A 15,208-nucleotide genomic window follows, 5' to 3' on the forward strand; every position below is an offset into this window, starting at 1 on the left:
GCCAACAAACTATGTCATAGGAAGTACAATTGAAGCATTGCAAAAAAATATTCATAAATACAAATTGAAGCAACCCTACAATGAATTCTATGACCTCCATCAATCCAAAATTTTGTGTATTTCTTCTTTTTCTCTTCACTATCACTCCTCTAAAAACAATCAAACTTGCTAGTATAAAATTAGGGATTGCAATAGATTTCATTGATACAATTCAACAAATGACTTTGTAGTAAGAGAGGATGTTAGAACATTCATCCTTCTTGCATCTATCTACGATGAATATCATAGAATAAATTGAGATCCACAAATCATGTTGGATTACTCAAAGCTTAGATTAATAGGTTTGATATTTTTACATGCGCCTACTACAGTTGCAAGTGTGTAAGTATATACCATTTTCTTATTTCTAATTGATAGCTTTTCATATTATCATTGGCATTCCCTCACATAACAATCTATCAACATGAATGCTCGCATGAAGCCACAAGTTCAAATACTAAACAATGTGATATACATGGTGGATTGAGCTTCTTATTGACATCAGGGCTTAGTCATGATGGAAACAAGAGGTGAAACCTTAAGTTTTCTAGAGCCATGAAAAACAACAATAAGATGATGCTAAATTACACAAATTAAAGAGACACAAGAACAATGTTTTTGCTATATATATGCTGATATGATTAGTTAATTACTTGTTCGATCTGCTATGTCCTAGAATAATTAAAAGAATCATTCTTAATGAAGGAGTTATTATGTGAAATAATTTTATTTGATTTTTTGCTACACTCATTCTTTGTATAATTAGATGGCAATAGTTTTATGGATGGTTGGTTATTATTTATTTTTCAAATAATTTTCATAATTCAAAATTATCTTATTTTATGATGTAATAATTTTTGATGTAGTCTACATATATACAAAATAATAATAATAATAATTATTATTAAATAATTAATAATAAATAAATTCATAAATTTTTTATTTTCTTTAAAAATTTAGAATTTGTAGATATGAATGAAGGTTATGATTTTAATATTTATTAGATATAAAAGGTCCAAATATTTTTGTTATATCATTCTTATACAAAAACTATAAATATTTTTATTTCTCTATTGAATAATGTAAAATACATAATTTCTTATATAAAAAAAATATCTTATGCTCTATTATTTTATTATTTTTTTGTACAAACTTTTAAACTTAATTAAAATATTTGAAAACTAAAATTATTCACACAAATTATATAATATTTGAATCTAAATATCATCCAAAGTTTGAATTTCTATATCTAATAATAATAATATTGTTTTAAGTGTCTTTTAATTATTTTCTAAAATATAATGTAAATAATTGTTAGTGAATTTGTCTAAATTTAACCATAAGTATTATTCTTGGAAAATATTTATTGACAATTAAAAAAATCAACAACAACAACTTTGGAAACATATTTAAATTAAAATGAATTAACAAGAAAATTATTTTCACAAAACTTTCTCTACAGTACCATGTATTGGCCAACTATTCATTTACACAACACATACCACAACACCATCAAAAAATAATAAAAATAACAATAACAACAAAATGGAATCAATCGGACCTCAATTTCAAGGACGAAAGACACGAGGTAACGACAGCATGCCACGCAAGACGCCACGCGGCAGCCACGTCGGATTGTGCTTTTTGCAGTACGACGAGCTGGTCTGCGATCTTACTAGTAAGAATGTGGAATGGGCGACCTCGTGCGACGAGACCCGAGCCCAGTTTCGATGCGATGCCCCAGTCTCGAGCTCGGAGGATGGCAGTGCTGTTACGGGAGCGACGATTCAAGCTCTAATGTCGAGGTGGGATCCTAATCGAGGCACTTTGTTCCGCGCGCTTCTCCACTGCTACTTTAGAATTTCCCTTCCTCGGCTGATTTTCGCAGGTTTCCACTCGTGAATTGGATGAGGAATGCCATGTCTGGGACCAATCCATGTGCGTGTATGGTGCGATTCCACGAGCTTCGATCGTCGGTAGGGTGGAATGTTATGCAGAGGCGATTGGATCGAGCTGGTAAGTATGCCAGGGATTATGCAGCGGGTTGGTTCTAGAGCCCGTCGCTATTCATGCGTCGAAAGGGTGGTGGTTGTTGGGCCGTTTCGAGAAAATTCCCCTGCGTGGAGCTTGTTGTGGGGTTCTGCGTTTTGCGCGTTGCGCAGAGTTAATCCTGCTGTTGGATAGTAATTCTGAGTTTTTCGCTGGGAGCGTGATCGGATTAGCGATTAGGATAACAATGGTGAAAGAGATTGTGAGGTTTGTGTTTTTTTAGTGTTGAGTTGGTTGTGATAAGCTTCAATCTAGGGAGGCATGCCAGGGAAGAGGATGAATTGTTGTCATTTTGGAGGAGGCGTAGAACTCGGAACTTTACTTGTGAGGAGTTGCTTGTTCGGGAAATGTATCTCCGTCTGAATCTACACTACCGTAATTACATTTTCTGTCTGTCGAAGCAATCGTGAACCCTAAATCTCAGTGTTGAATACTCTTCTATCTCGAGTCAGTTCTGTTTTTTTATGCAAGTGGAGGTTGTAATTAGATTTGTGTCATTTGACTTGGCGCTCGTTGGCGTTGATTCGATAACTCAGAGTCTCTTGGCAGCGTTATTCTTCAGGATAGGGAACGGAACTAGATTGCAAATCGGTACAAGCCTTGAGGGTACGATGAACGTTGTATTGAAGGTTCTCTGGGGCCTAACATGTCAGTTGTCTCTGCTCTGGAGATCTTTTATGACGTTAGGGTTCAGAGTTTTTCCTCGTCTGAACTGCTTCTATAACATTTGTTTCTTGCAATGAAGGGATGTCAGATTCGATTCTGCAGTTCCGTGATATAGACGATGGAGCGAAGATCGACTGTTTAAATTTCTTGTATTGATAAACAACAAGCTTAAGTTTTAACTGGAGGGTTAGAGTGTTCTATGAGCGATGGCGATCTCAATCGCGGCCGAATGGGAGGCCCTGTACAATCGTTACTACCGGAAGCTGGAGGTTTACACTATGTGTTGGAACGGTATTGATTTGAGCCGGCACAAAGTGGCATGTGCGAGGTTTGGAGGACCGATTGCCATGGTGCGGGATGAGTCCAAGATGGTGCAGCTGCGAGCTGAATCTGCTCGAGCGAAGTTGCTCTTGTTCTCGGCCTCCGGCAAGCTGCTCTCTTCCGTGCCGTGGGATCGTCCGGGCGGGCGTCTTATTACCCTCGGGTGGACTGATGAGGAGATTCTTCTGGCCGTTGTGCATGATGGTACTGTCTTCCAGTATAATATTCATGGCGAGCTTATTCCAGAGCAGCTTTCGCTTGGACAAGAGTGCTGGGATCAGGGAGTGGCGGATTGTATAATTTGGGGGAGCGGCCTTGTGGTAATCACAGAGCAGAATCAGCTCTTTAGTATCCCGAATTTGGAGACAAAGAAAGTTGTCAAGCTAGCCGATCCTCATTTGGAAGACCCTCCGCATTGTATGGCTGTTGTGGAGCCGCAGTACACATTCTCTGGAAAGTTGGAAGTCCTCCTAGCCGTTGGACCTTCTGTTCTGGTAGTAGATGAGGATAATTTTCAAGACCAGATGGTTGATTTTGGACCAATACAAAAGATGACTCTTTCGTCAAATGGGAATTTTTTGGCCTGTTTCACACATGATGGTCGTCTACTGGTTGTGCTCACGGATTTTAGCAAAACATTGCTGGAGCACACAACAGAGGTGTGCTGGCTGCCTCCGCTACTGTCGTATTGGTGAATGATGGGTTTCTTGCGCATCAAGTTTTATTACAATGCTGCATTTGGGGGACGCATAGCGAAATCTTATGTCCAAGTCAAAGCTGGATTCCCTGCACCTGATTACATACATTTGGTTTGGGCTGATTGAATTTCTGCTTACGGTTCTTGTATTATTGATTTGCATTTTGCAGTCAGCTCTACCACCAGAGCAGCTCGTGTGGTGCGGGGTTGACAGTGTTCTCCTCTATTGGGAAGAGCAACTAGTCATGGTAGGTCCTTACGGTGATGTAGTCAGATTCTCGTACGATGAACCTATCGTTCTCACACCTGAATGTGACGGCGTCCGCATACTGTCCAACACGTACATGGAGTTCCTGCAGCGGGTACCCGACTCCACCGTTTCTATCTTCAAAATTGGCAGCACTTCTCCTGCAGCCATGCTCTACGATGCTCTGGAGCAATTCGACAAACGAAGTGCGAAGGTGCCTCAGCAGCACAGGTCTTTGTTTCCGTTTTTGCCACATGCATTTAGCGTGAGCGAAGCCCTCATGATCTAACATGGCTGTATCTTGCATTTTTGTCGTCAGGCGGATGAGAACATCAGATTAATAAGTGATAAACTTCCAGAGGCTGTTGGAGATTGTATCGATGCAGCAGGCCATGAATTTGACATCTCGCTTCAACGCACTCTGCTGCGGGCTGCTGCTTATGGCAGGGCGTTTTGCAGGTTGCCTCCTTGATTCTATTTGTATTGACATAACAATTGAGTATTTCATTGAACCCTCGAAATCATGGAGATAAGTGTCACTTCCAAATCATTGTTTATGTGTTGTAACTTCCATTTCTAAATGTTGGCTCTCTTTGACAAATCTAAAAAGAATACAAAACTAATGTGTGTCATATATTTGGCAGGAAGTTTGATCGAGATCAGTTTCAGGATATGTGTAGGACCCTGAGAGTGCTGAATGCTGTACGTCAGTTTGAGATTGGTATACCTTTAAGTATCCAGCAGTTCAAGGTGTGTCCGGAGACTCTCTTTTGTCGTAGCTCTGGTTTATTCAGTTCCTGTATATCTAGTCCATTGGTTCATGTTGTTCGTGTCCCGTGGATATTCTTACTGCATTGTTTTTTGTAGAGCCTGTCTATCTCACATAGTTGTTGCATTGTTTTATGATTCTATCACTTTTCATCACTGCATTAAAACTAAAATTTTCCGCATGTATGCTCGGACAACTTTGTACGTTTGTTCCAGGACCTTACAGCGCCGGTTCTTGTAGCACGGCTTGTGAATGCCCATCGACATCTACTGGCTCTTCGCATATCTGAGTATCTAGATCTAAGCAAGGTTTGTGCCTGGAGTGGACTCTGCCGATTTGTGAATAGTACTGCACATTATGCAATGTGAAATTCACTATTTTAGAACTGATTTTTCTTTTCTTTTAACGTATAAATGTATTCAGCTGCTCAAAGATGGTAATCTTTGTTGGTGTTGGGCAGGAAGTTGTCCTGGTACATTGGGCATGTACAAAGATTATTGCATCTAGTGATGTTCCGGACGCAATCCTTCTGGACGTATTATTGGAGAAGGTATTGTTTTTTCTTTGAAGCTTAACCTTAAACGAGGTTTCGTTGAGTAACAACCAGAAGCAACTGAAATTGACATAGTGAACTTGGTTTACGCTAATCCAGCTATGGAACCATTGCCTTTCGATATATTCGCCTGTTTGCTTGACACGCGTATGGCTTCAGTAATTGTCTTCTCATGTAAATTACAGCTCAAAGTGTGCCCGGGAATTTCGTATGCCACTGTGGCTGCTGATGCACATCGAAATGGGCGGCAAAAACTCGCTGCTCTTCTTCTGGACTACGAACCACGTGCCTCTGAGCAGGTAAATTTTGAATTTTCGAGATTTTATTATCTTCGGTGTGGAAATCGTTTCAGAGATTGTATTTTAGTAGGCTGGATTCTCACTTGTCTTTCTTTGACTATCAGGTTCCTCTCTTGACAAGTATGGGTGAAGAGGAGAGGGCGCTTGTGAAGGCCATCGAAAGTGGTGACACTGACTTGGTTTATTTCTCAATTCTTCACATTTGGCGCCAAGTGAGTTCAAAATCTCTGTAAAAAAATGTTTGTATTGTAATTCTATGAACTTCATGTTTTGGTATTAAAGCAATGCTTTTGAGAAGTTTTGACATGGATTAGAGTGAAAGTGTGGGTTGGAGTCTTTTGTGTTTTTCTTATGCTAAGACCCTCACGTTCATGAGAAACATCTAGGAGCGTATCTTGGCAATCAGATGAAATTGATTTCTTGTCATGATTAATTCTTATCATTTGTATATACGACATCTTATAACATCACGGTAATGGCAAACTCAGAAACCTCTGCCAGATTTCTTTCGCATCATCCAAGCGAAATCTCTTGCTCGACATCTGTTCGTTGCATATGCCAGGTACTTAAAGCACGTTTTTCGTTGGTAGCCTCGTAGCTGTTAAGTTAGGTCGCACTGTTTTTTGTAATATTCTTGCTGATAGCTGGTTTCATTGAACTGTCTGGTCATCTATGAAGTAGACAGGGTTTGTTTAGATTATAAGTTTAGGTTAGAAATCATTCAGCTGGAATTTTCAGGGTGTCATTAGCATTTTCTCTACTTTCATGCATGCATGGTCTCTTAAAAATATGCATATTTGAAAACATCTGGCTGTTGATTCTCTAATTCATCACAGGCAAAATGATCCGGAGATTTTGAAGAAATTCTTCATCTCAATTGGACAACTCCAGGTATCAACTCAATTCCTATTATCTGTAGTACATTCTGTGCATACCATAGATATTCTTGGATTCCTGGTATGTCTAATTTTTGTTATCGTGTAACATTCCAGCGAACGATCTGTTGATTGTGCAAGTGGTGTGATAGTCAATTGAATTCCTCAGAAGATACATGCAAAAGGTGGTGGATGTAAAAGTTAAGTTTCAATGGAATCTGATATTTAACTGATATCTTCTGCCATGGAATGGTCAGAGCGCAGCAGAAGTCTTTTTGAAAGAATCGTGGTCTTATTCCCGGAACATGGGAACTCGTTCTGGGTCAGCTTTGCAAGGGCCTCGCTTGAAAGCAATAGATCAAGCAAGTGAACTTTATGCACAGACCAAAGAACATATGTTTGAAGCTAAGGCCGCTGAAGAACAGGGAAAACTGCTCAAGTACATTTCTTGTCTTAAAAATACCATTTCCTTTTCTACAAACCTGATGGTAGTAATGAAATTATCTGGTTCCTTTGTCCTGGTGAGTTTTGCAGGACGAAAACTGTATTTTGTTGATTTGAGATATTTTTTATGAAGCCTGCGCTGTTTGCATATGGGTTCCTCACAGGTTGCAGCAAGAGCTTGAAATTTCCACAGGACAACCCATCTTTGTGGACTCCAGTGTCAGTGACACAATACGCACGCTGATCACTCTAGGCAATCACCGAGCTGCTCAAAGAGTGAAAGTGGACTTCAAGGTACTTGTTTCTTCCAAGTATGCTACGTTTGAGGGTTCCTTCTACTATTGAGTAAATAACATAGGTGCCATTAATTATCTGTGTTTTGTTCAAGACTTGTTGTAAGTGAGACTTTTAAGACTCACCATGATTGTCCATGTTCTTGGTAAGTTCGCCTCTCATGAGCATGGGACCCAATCCCCGAAATGAGCATTCACATGGTTTAAATGCCCTGGAACTTCCATAGTTTTAGATGTGATGCCTTGTGTTAAGTTCTCATCTTGCTAGTTTTTCTTGTTCAGGTACCTGACAAGCGCTACTACTGGCTGAAAGTGTTTGCACTTGCAACTGCAAAGCAGTGGGACGCACTGGAGAAGTTTTCAAAAGAAAGGAAACCTCCCATTGGTAGGATTCTAATCAATTTATCATGTTCCACACTTTCTCGTGATTGATGACCAACTGTTGCAAATCATATTCAAGTTTTGGATCTTCGTCTGCACTGCAGACGTGAAGTAGATACTGATGCCTTATATGTGTTCCGCTCGTGTCCATGTAGGATACAAACCGTTTGTGGAGGCATGCATAGAAGAGGAGGAAAACCAAGAGGCTCTGAAGTATATTGTAAAGCTTACAAATCCTGAAGAGAGAGCAGAGGTATTTTCCATTGACATATTTTTGCAGTTCTTGCAGGGACGACAAGATTGTGTTATTATCGTGTAAATTAAAATTAGCAAAACTTTGTTCGAATTTCATTCTCTGTTTTAAAAAAAATACTCCAACAAAAACTTCCTCTATGGGGATAAAAAAATTGACTGTATGTTGAAAAATAGTTGTAATCTTAACTCGTACCAAAACTTACTTCTAATGATGATAATGTTGATGTGGAGCTTCACGGAGCCCAAAGTTTACTTGAATAACTTCCACTAATCCTCCACTATCTGAATTAAAAACTTGGTGTTTTCAGGCATATGCACGTATTGGCATGGTAAAAGAAGCAACTGAAGCTGCTGCTCAAGCGAAAGACAATGAATTACTGGGCAGATTGAGATCTACATTTGGTCAAAATACGCCTGCGGGGGCTCTTTTTGATTCTTTACGTGATCGCCTCTCATTAACTTAGTCCGTGCAAAAAAATTATAAACTAGGTTTTGTAGAGATTTGAAACAGGTTTAGATTGTTGCGTTAGACTTGTTTTTGTGTACATTTTATGTATTTGATTCTTCTCGTATCCATGGTCTTGTTGGAGTTGTTATCAACTCAGGGCGCTCTCGTAAAGATAGAATTGGGACCCAACCTTGCTGTAAGAGGAAAAGGAGAATTCTGAACAGAGACATCCAGCCAACTTTCACGTTGTGTCAAATGATATGTAAAATGCAAAGCTTCTGGTTGTAAGATTGTGAAAGATGTAGGTGTACAACAGAACATGGAATGACAACCACGGAGAAGACTTCTGTAGACTGGTATTCACCACCCCAAGTCAGAAACAGTAATTTTACTGTGATATTTAAAGTCTACAATTTCGCCGATGATATATCAGCTCTAATATAATAATCATCGTAATGTATAGGTTCTGAGTTAACCCATTTGAAGATAGTCAAAAAGTAGTAATGGAGTTGAAATACTAAACAAAAAGGCATGTATCCTGTTGATAGGACCAATCCTGTTGAAATTTTGCATACCTATACAAAGACACAACATAATACTCCAGAATATTTACCAATGAGACTTCGTGTCATGGTCACGATACATGAACCACACCCAGTGGGAGATGCAATCATCGTCCTTAATGCTAAATTTGTGTGCCAGCCTCTCCTTCGAGATTGTAACCATAGCCAGGTAAACACCCGCGTGTACTCATAAAAAGAACAAGCTAAGAAAAATTTCGATGCACGGGATGAAAATAGAAGAAACTTTCGATAACAGGAACAAAGACTCGATTTGAATAAAGACTTGGCATCTTTGACTTTATTCAGCATTTGTCAGCTCCTGCACTGTGAATGCAGAAATTGTCGACAAAACACTAACCCATCAACTACACGACGTAGGAGCAGAGCCCTTGGTGATTAAATGACTAGGGTAGGAAAGCTGAGACTAAGGTTACATAAAACCAGATCCTCAGTTGCGATTGATAAAGTCTCCAAAGCTATGGTACTGTGGTTGCCACTCGACCATTTCCCTTGTGCGATTGTTGTTCATCTTCTTTCCAAGTGGCCCCTCACTTTCTGCACAAGGTTACAAACAACACTTGAATATTAGAAATCATTTTCTTTGCCACCTACAAAGCAAACTGGCCATTGACATGCAACTTCAACGCGGAAACAACTGTTAAATTGTGAATGAATACATTTCACCGCAGGAGATCACTTTCACACAGTAAATCGCTCCAAGCATAAAATGTGATGTATGAGATAAGCAATGTAATGAAGCTACTTACTTGTGAAACCGCGAAAGCCCCCTTTGAATTTACCACTCTGCAAAGTAATATCCATAATGTCCTGCCTGCAATTCAGAAGCAAGCAAATCACTCAGCAATATCCCGATGTGCCCTATCAAATATAAGCGCGCAAAGCAGTTGATACACTAAAGACTTACGAACAAAGCCAACGAGCACTTAATGTGGCAAGGCCAGGCAACATTCGACATTTTATAGTAACAGACCTGGTAACCGGAGTGTTATCACAACCCATAAAAACTTGCTCACGTATTTTCTTCTTCAAAATTGCAATGCATAAATCAGCTGCATCCTGGAAGACGAGAGACGTATTAGCATCATGAGAGTGCAGACTACAGTAGTAAACATAAACGCAGGTACAAAATACACTTGTCTCACGATCCTTAGCAGTGATGGAGACGCCAGACTCCAGATGTTCAACGTTGATCTTCGGAAACTCCAAAAATTTAGAATCAATGGATACAGCTTTCATTCAATCAGCACATTAAGACCTGTTCGAGTATAAATAAGAGGTGAAAAATACTTAGAGGAAGTCAAGTCGACACTAGACCAGTTAGAAATGTCTACCTCATAATGGATAAGGTTCAAATAATGATCTGGTCTTGCATCTACTGATCCTTTCTGAAGCCAAAATGTGTGAGCCCCACGATCCCGAGTGTGCACATAAAGTCAAGGAATTTATGCTGTACATCAACCTATTAACACAGTCTCGTGACTAAAACCGCTATTAAAGAAATCACAATAACCTCTGTAACTTCAAACAAAGACTGCAAGAATGCGTCGCGAATAGTCCACCTCCAGCAACAAAAGATAGAATCCTTGACACTTCAGTTCTACGCTACTTCAAATGTTAATTAATAAATAAAATTTGATTAATTATAAAAGTCATTCATATATTTATTCAACATTATTTAAAACCTTCTAAGTTCAAATAAATAAACAATTACCCTAAACGTATGTTTAGAAATACATAAAAACACAAAATACAAAATACAAAAAATGGTTAGTCTACGTATGAAAATGTCCCGGGGCAAGGATATATATAAGCCTGCCAATCGTACAACGTTCCCACCGACCTTCAAAACTTCTTCTTCAGCATTTAGCAACATATCCAAGCGAGGACTTTTCCCCTTTTCGATTATTGGCGCATTCTGTTTGTCAACCGACCCGCAGAACACATCAAGAATAATTAAAGCAATCAGTTTATTTGCAAGCGTGCTTGAGTCCGAAAACCTCGTTCCTTCACCTCGACCATGATCGTATGACAATGAATCAAGGACTTCATAAACTGTACCAAGCAACAACATCAACAATAGCTGCACATGAGTACCATGTGAGACACTAGGGAAAAAGAGAGCACAACTGAAGCAGAAACGGCGACCTCAGAATAATAGAAGACACTTACTTCGTCACAAAGACCATTGTTATGAACGTCATAAACACCGCTGCTAGACGTAAACAACAACGATCCTTCGCCATCCCACCTCTGGGCTGCTGCCCTGCATAGGCGATTGTTCAGAACAAACGGCGCAGAAGGTGAACTATCAGAACACCTCCAACCACCATACATGTAACTCCAAGAACTGAAACAAATCGGTGTCACAATGGTATCTGGGTCTATCTTCGGATCAGAATTTTTAATACCTGACTTCTCGTACATAATCTTGACTCCCAGACGGTGGAGCACAGAATATAACATACGGATACTTATCTCCAGATTGCATGTCCTTTGTGATTGGACTAATGCCGAGAGACAGTAATTCTTCGTGTCGGTTGGTTGTATTTGTCTGACCAACGACTTTGCACCCTTCATATTGCTGCACATCACATCAATGACGAGATATTAATGAGCCTCCTTCATCACATTATTCCTCGAAGATACTCAAACCGCACCGTTCTGCACTGGAGTTAGATCCCTGATACAGTTCATTGCAGCAGGAGTGTCATAATTGTACTGAACATTGTCCTCCAACAACAGTATGTACCACCGAATACACTGTTATACAACATTCAACCCGTAGAATCCTCGCTCAACGAAAAACAGCCTCAACATATCTCTCATCATCATGTAAAAAATAGGGAACACTCTCGAAAAACATGATTCAAACAGTGCGGCTGAGCAATCAAGCGTAATCAGAACCCGTCATGACCGAAACTTTAACTCCAGGAAACAAAGGAAATTAAGAAGTAAAAAAATAAAATGCTCTCGTACTTGCATTACGTAATCAATCGAGGAAAACGGATAAAATTCCACTTAACTCCCAAATCCTACCTCGAGCCAACGTCGACCAACAAGACTTCCCAACACTCCGGGACCAACAACCAGCAAATTCATGTTGTTCATTGTCGCGCTCTTCTCCAATGGAGACTCCTTCCCAGCCATTGTTGCATCGCACCGAACATCACGAAACAAAACTCCGCAACTACTCGCAATCCTCGAAACACGCAGAAAACGCGATTGCTTCACAACACCGGCCGAGCTCAGAGAAGATATTCTTCTAATAGGCAAAGAGGACGTCCTCGTGCAACTAAAAGCACCACCAGGCCAGGCGATCGCAGTAGCCATAGCTACAATGACTATAGCTACAGTTGTGGCCGCTCTTGTGTCGCAGAGGGTTCGGTATCGCCTCGCCAAAGAGGAATTCGATGCAGAGCGGGGCCCCGTAATGCTCCTCACAAGCAGGTCAAGAAGGATTCAGCCGCCGCGGAATAGCACTCGCGGAACACGATGGCAAACAAGCGATGGAGTTGAGCTGAAGAGCATTTGCAAAATTGATCCGCAGCAACTGCGCTCCGAAGCAGGAGACGAGGCTCAGGGTTTATCCAGCTTCTCATACCCGGATGGCATTTAGGTAGTAGGTGACAAAATACCCGGATTCGCATGGGGGTATAGATCAGACACCACCGGAGTAGGTCATTCTAGGACTTATTTCCAAAGAAAAGCTTGGAGAATGATGGTGTGAAACTGATTGATAGAGGAATAATAAAATTATCCGTGATAAATTTTTTTAATGATCAATAAAAAATTAAAAAATAATTTAAATAAATAAATGAGATGCAACTCATTTCTTATGTTTTTTTATGAGCTGCACATATAGATGTTTCCTAGTTAATTAATATCTATTAACTAATATTTCTTGCTTACTTGATAGTATTTGTTGAAACGGAGGTCATTTCTAAGTCTGAAACTACATCTCTTCACTATTTCTCACACAATTTTTAAGATTTCCATTCACTAAGATTGTGAATTAAACTGGGTACATCTGAAAATGCTCAATCATATTTTTTTCGAGTTTAAATGAGAGCATCAGCGAAAGAATAAATCTGTGTATCACACCCACATGTGTATGCATGAGCATGATTTTGGATGTTCTTTCATGATTCAGCAGTCCATATATTTGTAGTCACGATAAGTATCATTATGAACTCAATCCAATCGATGACTGCGCGAATCATCCAAAGCGTAATTAGCGTAATTAGGATGAAATTACTAATTATCTAACATGTTTAATCATAGTGAGGATGAATGTCATTCGCCCAAACCCTATGAGCGCATCGTTTACACAGGGGAAGGATGGTTAGCCTCAGCCCAGGCAATCGTGGCTTCTTTTTGCTTCTCTTTGGCTGGGTTTTGCTTGGAGCACCCTCGTCGCACTCAATTCTCCACCATGGTATCGCCGAGTTCTCTCATTTGTGTCTCCTCTTTGCAAACACAGGTCCCGTTATATATTGCTCATCGTCTGTCTCAAACCCTAATTTTACAATGTAGACGTGATCAATTTTATTTTCGCGTGTGCAGGCGGACGCCGCGGAAGTTGAGATTGCCCAACCCAAGAAGAGAACATTTAAGAAGTTCACCTTCCGAGGAGTCGATCTCGATGCGCTCCTTGACACGAGCATGGATGAGCTTGTCGAGCTGTTTCACGCTCGTGCACGCCGCAGGTTGGTATTTCTCGGATTCGTTTACGTTCAGGGGAGTTAGACAAGGGTTTCTGTGAGGTGTGTGTTCAGAGATTTATATTGTAGCCCATTTTTCAGCGTTTGTCAGCTTAGATGGTTTTATTTGAGTGATCTCCCGAGAGTACGTAAATGATTGTAGTACGCTCGCTACAGACTTATAGGTGGTCTCTTTTGGCGAATTGCCTCGAATTGCCATTGATGTTCTTTTTACGTAGCACCTCTTGTTCGGGGTTACAATATCGGACAATTGTTTATGTTGTAGTCAGGTACAAAGTCGAAGGTGAACAGTGATGTGATTCATGGAAAAGATGTAACTAGCTTGGCAATTCTAGTCTTTGTGAACTATACACGGCTGAGCTTCAGTGACATAATCATTGGAAAAATACTTAATACAGCACCTTCCCAAAATTTAGAATTTCTTCTGTAGAATTCACTCCATTGGACTTCATCACGACTACTGGGTTCATGATTTTGATGGAAAGATGCCTCCTTCATGCTTATATCAATTGCTGGTGATGCTTATTGTTCGATTGTCCAGGTTTCAGCGTGGGTTGAAGCGTAAGCCAATGGCTCTAATCAAGAAGCTGCGCAAAGCAGTATGATAGTCTTTCCGCTTTTTTGTATCTCGTTCTAAAAGAGTTGTGTGAATTACATCGACTTCAAATTGTTGACATTTTACCGACTTTTTCAATCTTGTGCGCCTATTTTCGTCAGGTCAACATGCAGTGTTCTGATGACCTTACTCTACTTTTTACAGAAGCGTGAGGCACCTACCGGTGAAAAGCCCGAGCCTGTGAGGACTCACCTCCGTAACATGATCATTGTCCCGGAGATGATTGGTAGCGTCATTGGTGTGTACAACGGCAAGACCTTTAACCAGGTCGAGATTAAGGTAATAATATATTTATTATGATCGACCCAGTAGTCTGAAAATTCTTGATGAAGAGTAGTTCATCCTGTGAGAGTATCCCCTCCCCCTAGTTTGGCATGGTTATATAATCTACTCAGGATTCTCACTTTGATGTTTCCGTGCAGCCCGAGATGATTGGACACTATTTGGCTGAATTTTCCATTTCGTACAAGCCTGTGAAGCACGGTCGGCCTGGTATCGGAGCTACCCACTCTTCGCGATTCATCCCACTCAAGTAGATAGACTTGCAGGAATTTTGTAAACATGAATCTTGCTCAAGCAAGACTGTTGGTGTGAAGGATGGTTCAGAATGCATGATGATCATCATTGATGTAACTTTCATTTGGTGTAGATGGTCTTTCTGGCGCATCATTCCTCCAACAATTGTGTTAAGTCTTCATCTTCCTTTCAACGGTAACAGTAATTATGAGAGTTGTCGCATATTCTACTCGCAACTTACGACTGCATAATAGCTATTTCTCATCAACTATAGCTATATACCTGTTTTATGTAACAATCACGTGTACTCGCGCAATTCAAGTTGGAGTATTATTAAGGAATTATTAAGGAAGTGACTTGTCTACATCAGGTTCAGCCCACTTAACGTTAATATGTGTGCGTGCTCATTAAGACGGACTCTTCATAATTTCCATA

General features: G+C 40.1%; 3 protein-coding genes across 6 annotated transcripts; 2 read left to right on the plus strand and 1 right to left on the minus strand.

Annotated features, from left to right (window-relative positions):
* Nucleotides 1–1,717: 1,717 nt before the first annotated feature.
* Nucleotides 1,718–8,592, plus strand: LOC112290883 (protein VACUOLELESS1). Of its 4 annotated transcripts, none has more exons than XM_024537717.2 (16): nucleotides 1,718–1,844; nucleotides 2,834–3,734; nucleotides 3,943–4,233; nucleotides 4,339–4,478; nucleotides 4,664–4,769; nucleotides 5,004–5,096; nucleotides 5,249–5,338; nucleotides 5,527–5,640; nucleotides 5,745–5,852; nucleotides 6,129–6,202; nucleotides 6,477–6,531; nucleotides 6,773–6,954; nucleotides 7,124–7,253; nucleotides 7,535–7,637; nucleotides 7,789–7,886; nucleotides 8,197–8,592. In XM_024537717.2, the coding sequence occupies exons 2-16, from the start codon at nucleotides 2,961–2,963 to the stop codon at nucleotides 8,350–8,352; spliced, it is 2,514 nt and encodes an 837-aa protein (XP_024393485.1). In that variant the 5' UTR covers nucleotides 1,718–1,844; nucleotides 2,834–2,960; the 3' UTR covers nucleotides 8,353–8,592. The 4 variants fall into 4 exon arrangements, with proteins under 4 accessions (XP_024393485.1, XP_024393487.1, XP_024393486.1 ...); XM_024537719.3 differs by having other exon boundaries at nucleotides 1,733–1,844; nucleotides 2,843–3,734; XM_024537718.3 differs by having other exon boundaries at nucleotides 1,754–2,055.
* Nucleotides 8,593–9,165: 573 nt separating this feature from the next.
* On the minus strand, nucleotides 9,166–12,466 carry LOC112290884 (uncharacterized). The gene is made up of 8 exons (XM_073538020.2): nucleotides 11,957–12,466; nucleotides 11,329–11,501; nucleotides 11,090–11,183; nucleotides 10,724–10,835; nucleotides 10,252–10,340; nucleotides 9,891–9,976; nucleotides 9,667–9,731; nucleotides 9,166–9,454 (listed from the first exon to the last, which is right to left on the minus strand). Exons 1-8 carry the CDS (start codon nucleotides 12,248–12,250, stop codon nucleotides 9,348–9,350), a joined length of 1,020 nt encoding a protein of 339 aa, XP_073394121.1. The 5' UTR covers nucleotides 12,251–12,466; the 3' UTR covers nucleotides 9,166–9,347.
* Nucleotides 12,467–13,313: 847 nt separating this feature from the next.
* LOC112290886 (40S ribosomal protein S15-like) lies at nucleotides 13,314–14,935 on the plus strand. Its single transcript, NM_001378884.1, has 5 exons — nucleotides 13,314–13,355; nucleotides 13,484–13,626; nucleotides 14,183–14,240; nucleotides 14,402–14,536; nucleotides 14,680–14,935. The coding sequence occupies exons 1-5, from the start codon at nucleotides 13,353–13,355 to the stop codon at nucleotides 14,791–14,793; spliced, it is 453 nt and encodes a 150-aa protein (NP_001365813.1). The 5' UTR covers nucleotides 13,314–13,352; the 3' UTR covers nucleotides 14,794–14,935.
* Nucleotides 14,936–15,208: the final 273 nt, after the last annotated feature.

The sequence above is a fragment of the Physcomitrium patens genome, chromosome 13 (genome assembly GCF_059467195.1).
Source record: "Physcomitrium patens ecotype Gransden chromosome 13, ASM5946719v1, whole genome shotgun sequence".
Taxonomy (NCBI): domain Eukaryota; kingdom Viridiplantae; phylum Streptophyta; class Bryopsida; order Funariales; family Funariaceae; genus Physcomitrium; species Physcomitrium patens.

Excerpts from the sequence above, each read along its gene's own strand:
- LOC112290884 (XM_073538020.2), bottom strand. The coding sequence starts at position 12,250 with ATGGCTACTGCGATCGCCTGGCCTGGTGGTGCTTTTAGTTGCACGAGG. Across the intron at positions 11,502-11,956 it reads TTGGTCGACGTTGGCTCGAG|CAATATGAAGGGTGCAAAGT; the intron begins GTAGGATTTGGG and ends TGTGATGTGCAG. Across the intron at positions 9,977-10,251 it reads TGAACCTTATCCATTATGAG|GATGCAGCTGATTTATGCAT; the intron begins GTAGACATTTCT and ends CTCGTCTTCCAG.
- LOC112290883 (XM_024537717.2), top strand. The coding sequence starts at position 2,961 with ATGGCGATCTCAATCGCGGCCGAATGGGAGGCCCTGTACAATCGTTAC. Across the intron at positions 3,735-3,942 it reads TGCTGGAGCACACAACAGAG|TCAGCTCTACCACCAGAGCA; the intron begins GTGTGCTGGCTG and ends TGCATTTTGCAG. Across the intron at positions 5,339-5,526 it reads TGGACGTATTATTGGAGAAG|CTCAAAGTGTGCCCGGGAAT; the intron begins GTATTGTTTTTT and ends TGTAAATTACAG.
- LOC112290886 (NM_001378884.1), top strand. Across the intron at positions 14,241-14,401 it reads TCAAGAAGCTGCGCAAAGCA|AAGCGTGAGGCACCTACCGG; the intron begins GTATGATAGTCT and ends TACTTTTTACAG. Across the intron at positions 14,537-14,679 it reads TTAACCAGGTCGAGATTAAG|CCCGAGATGATTGGACACTA; the intron begins GTAATAATATAT and ends GTTTCCGTGCAG.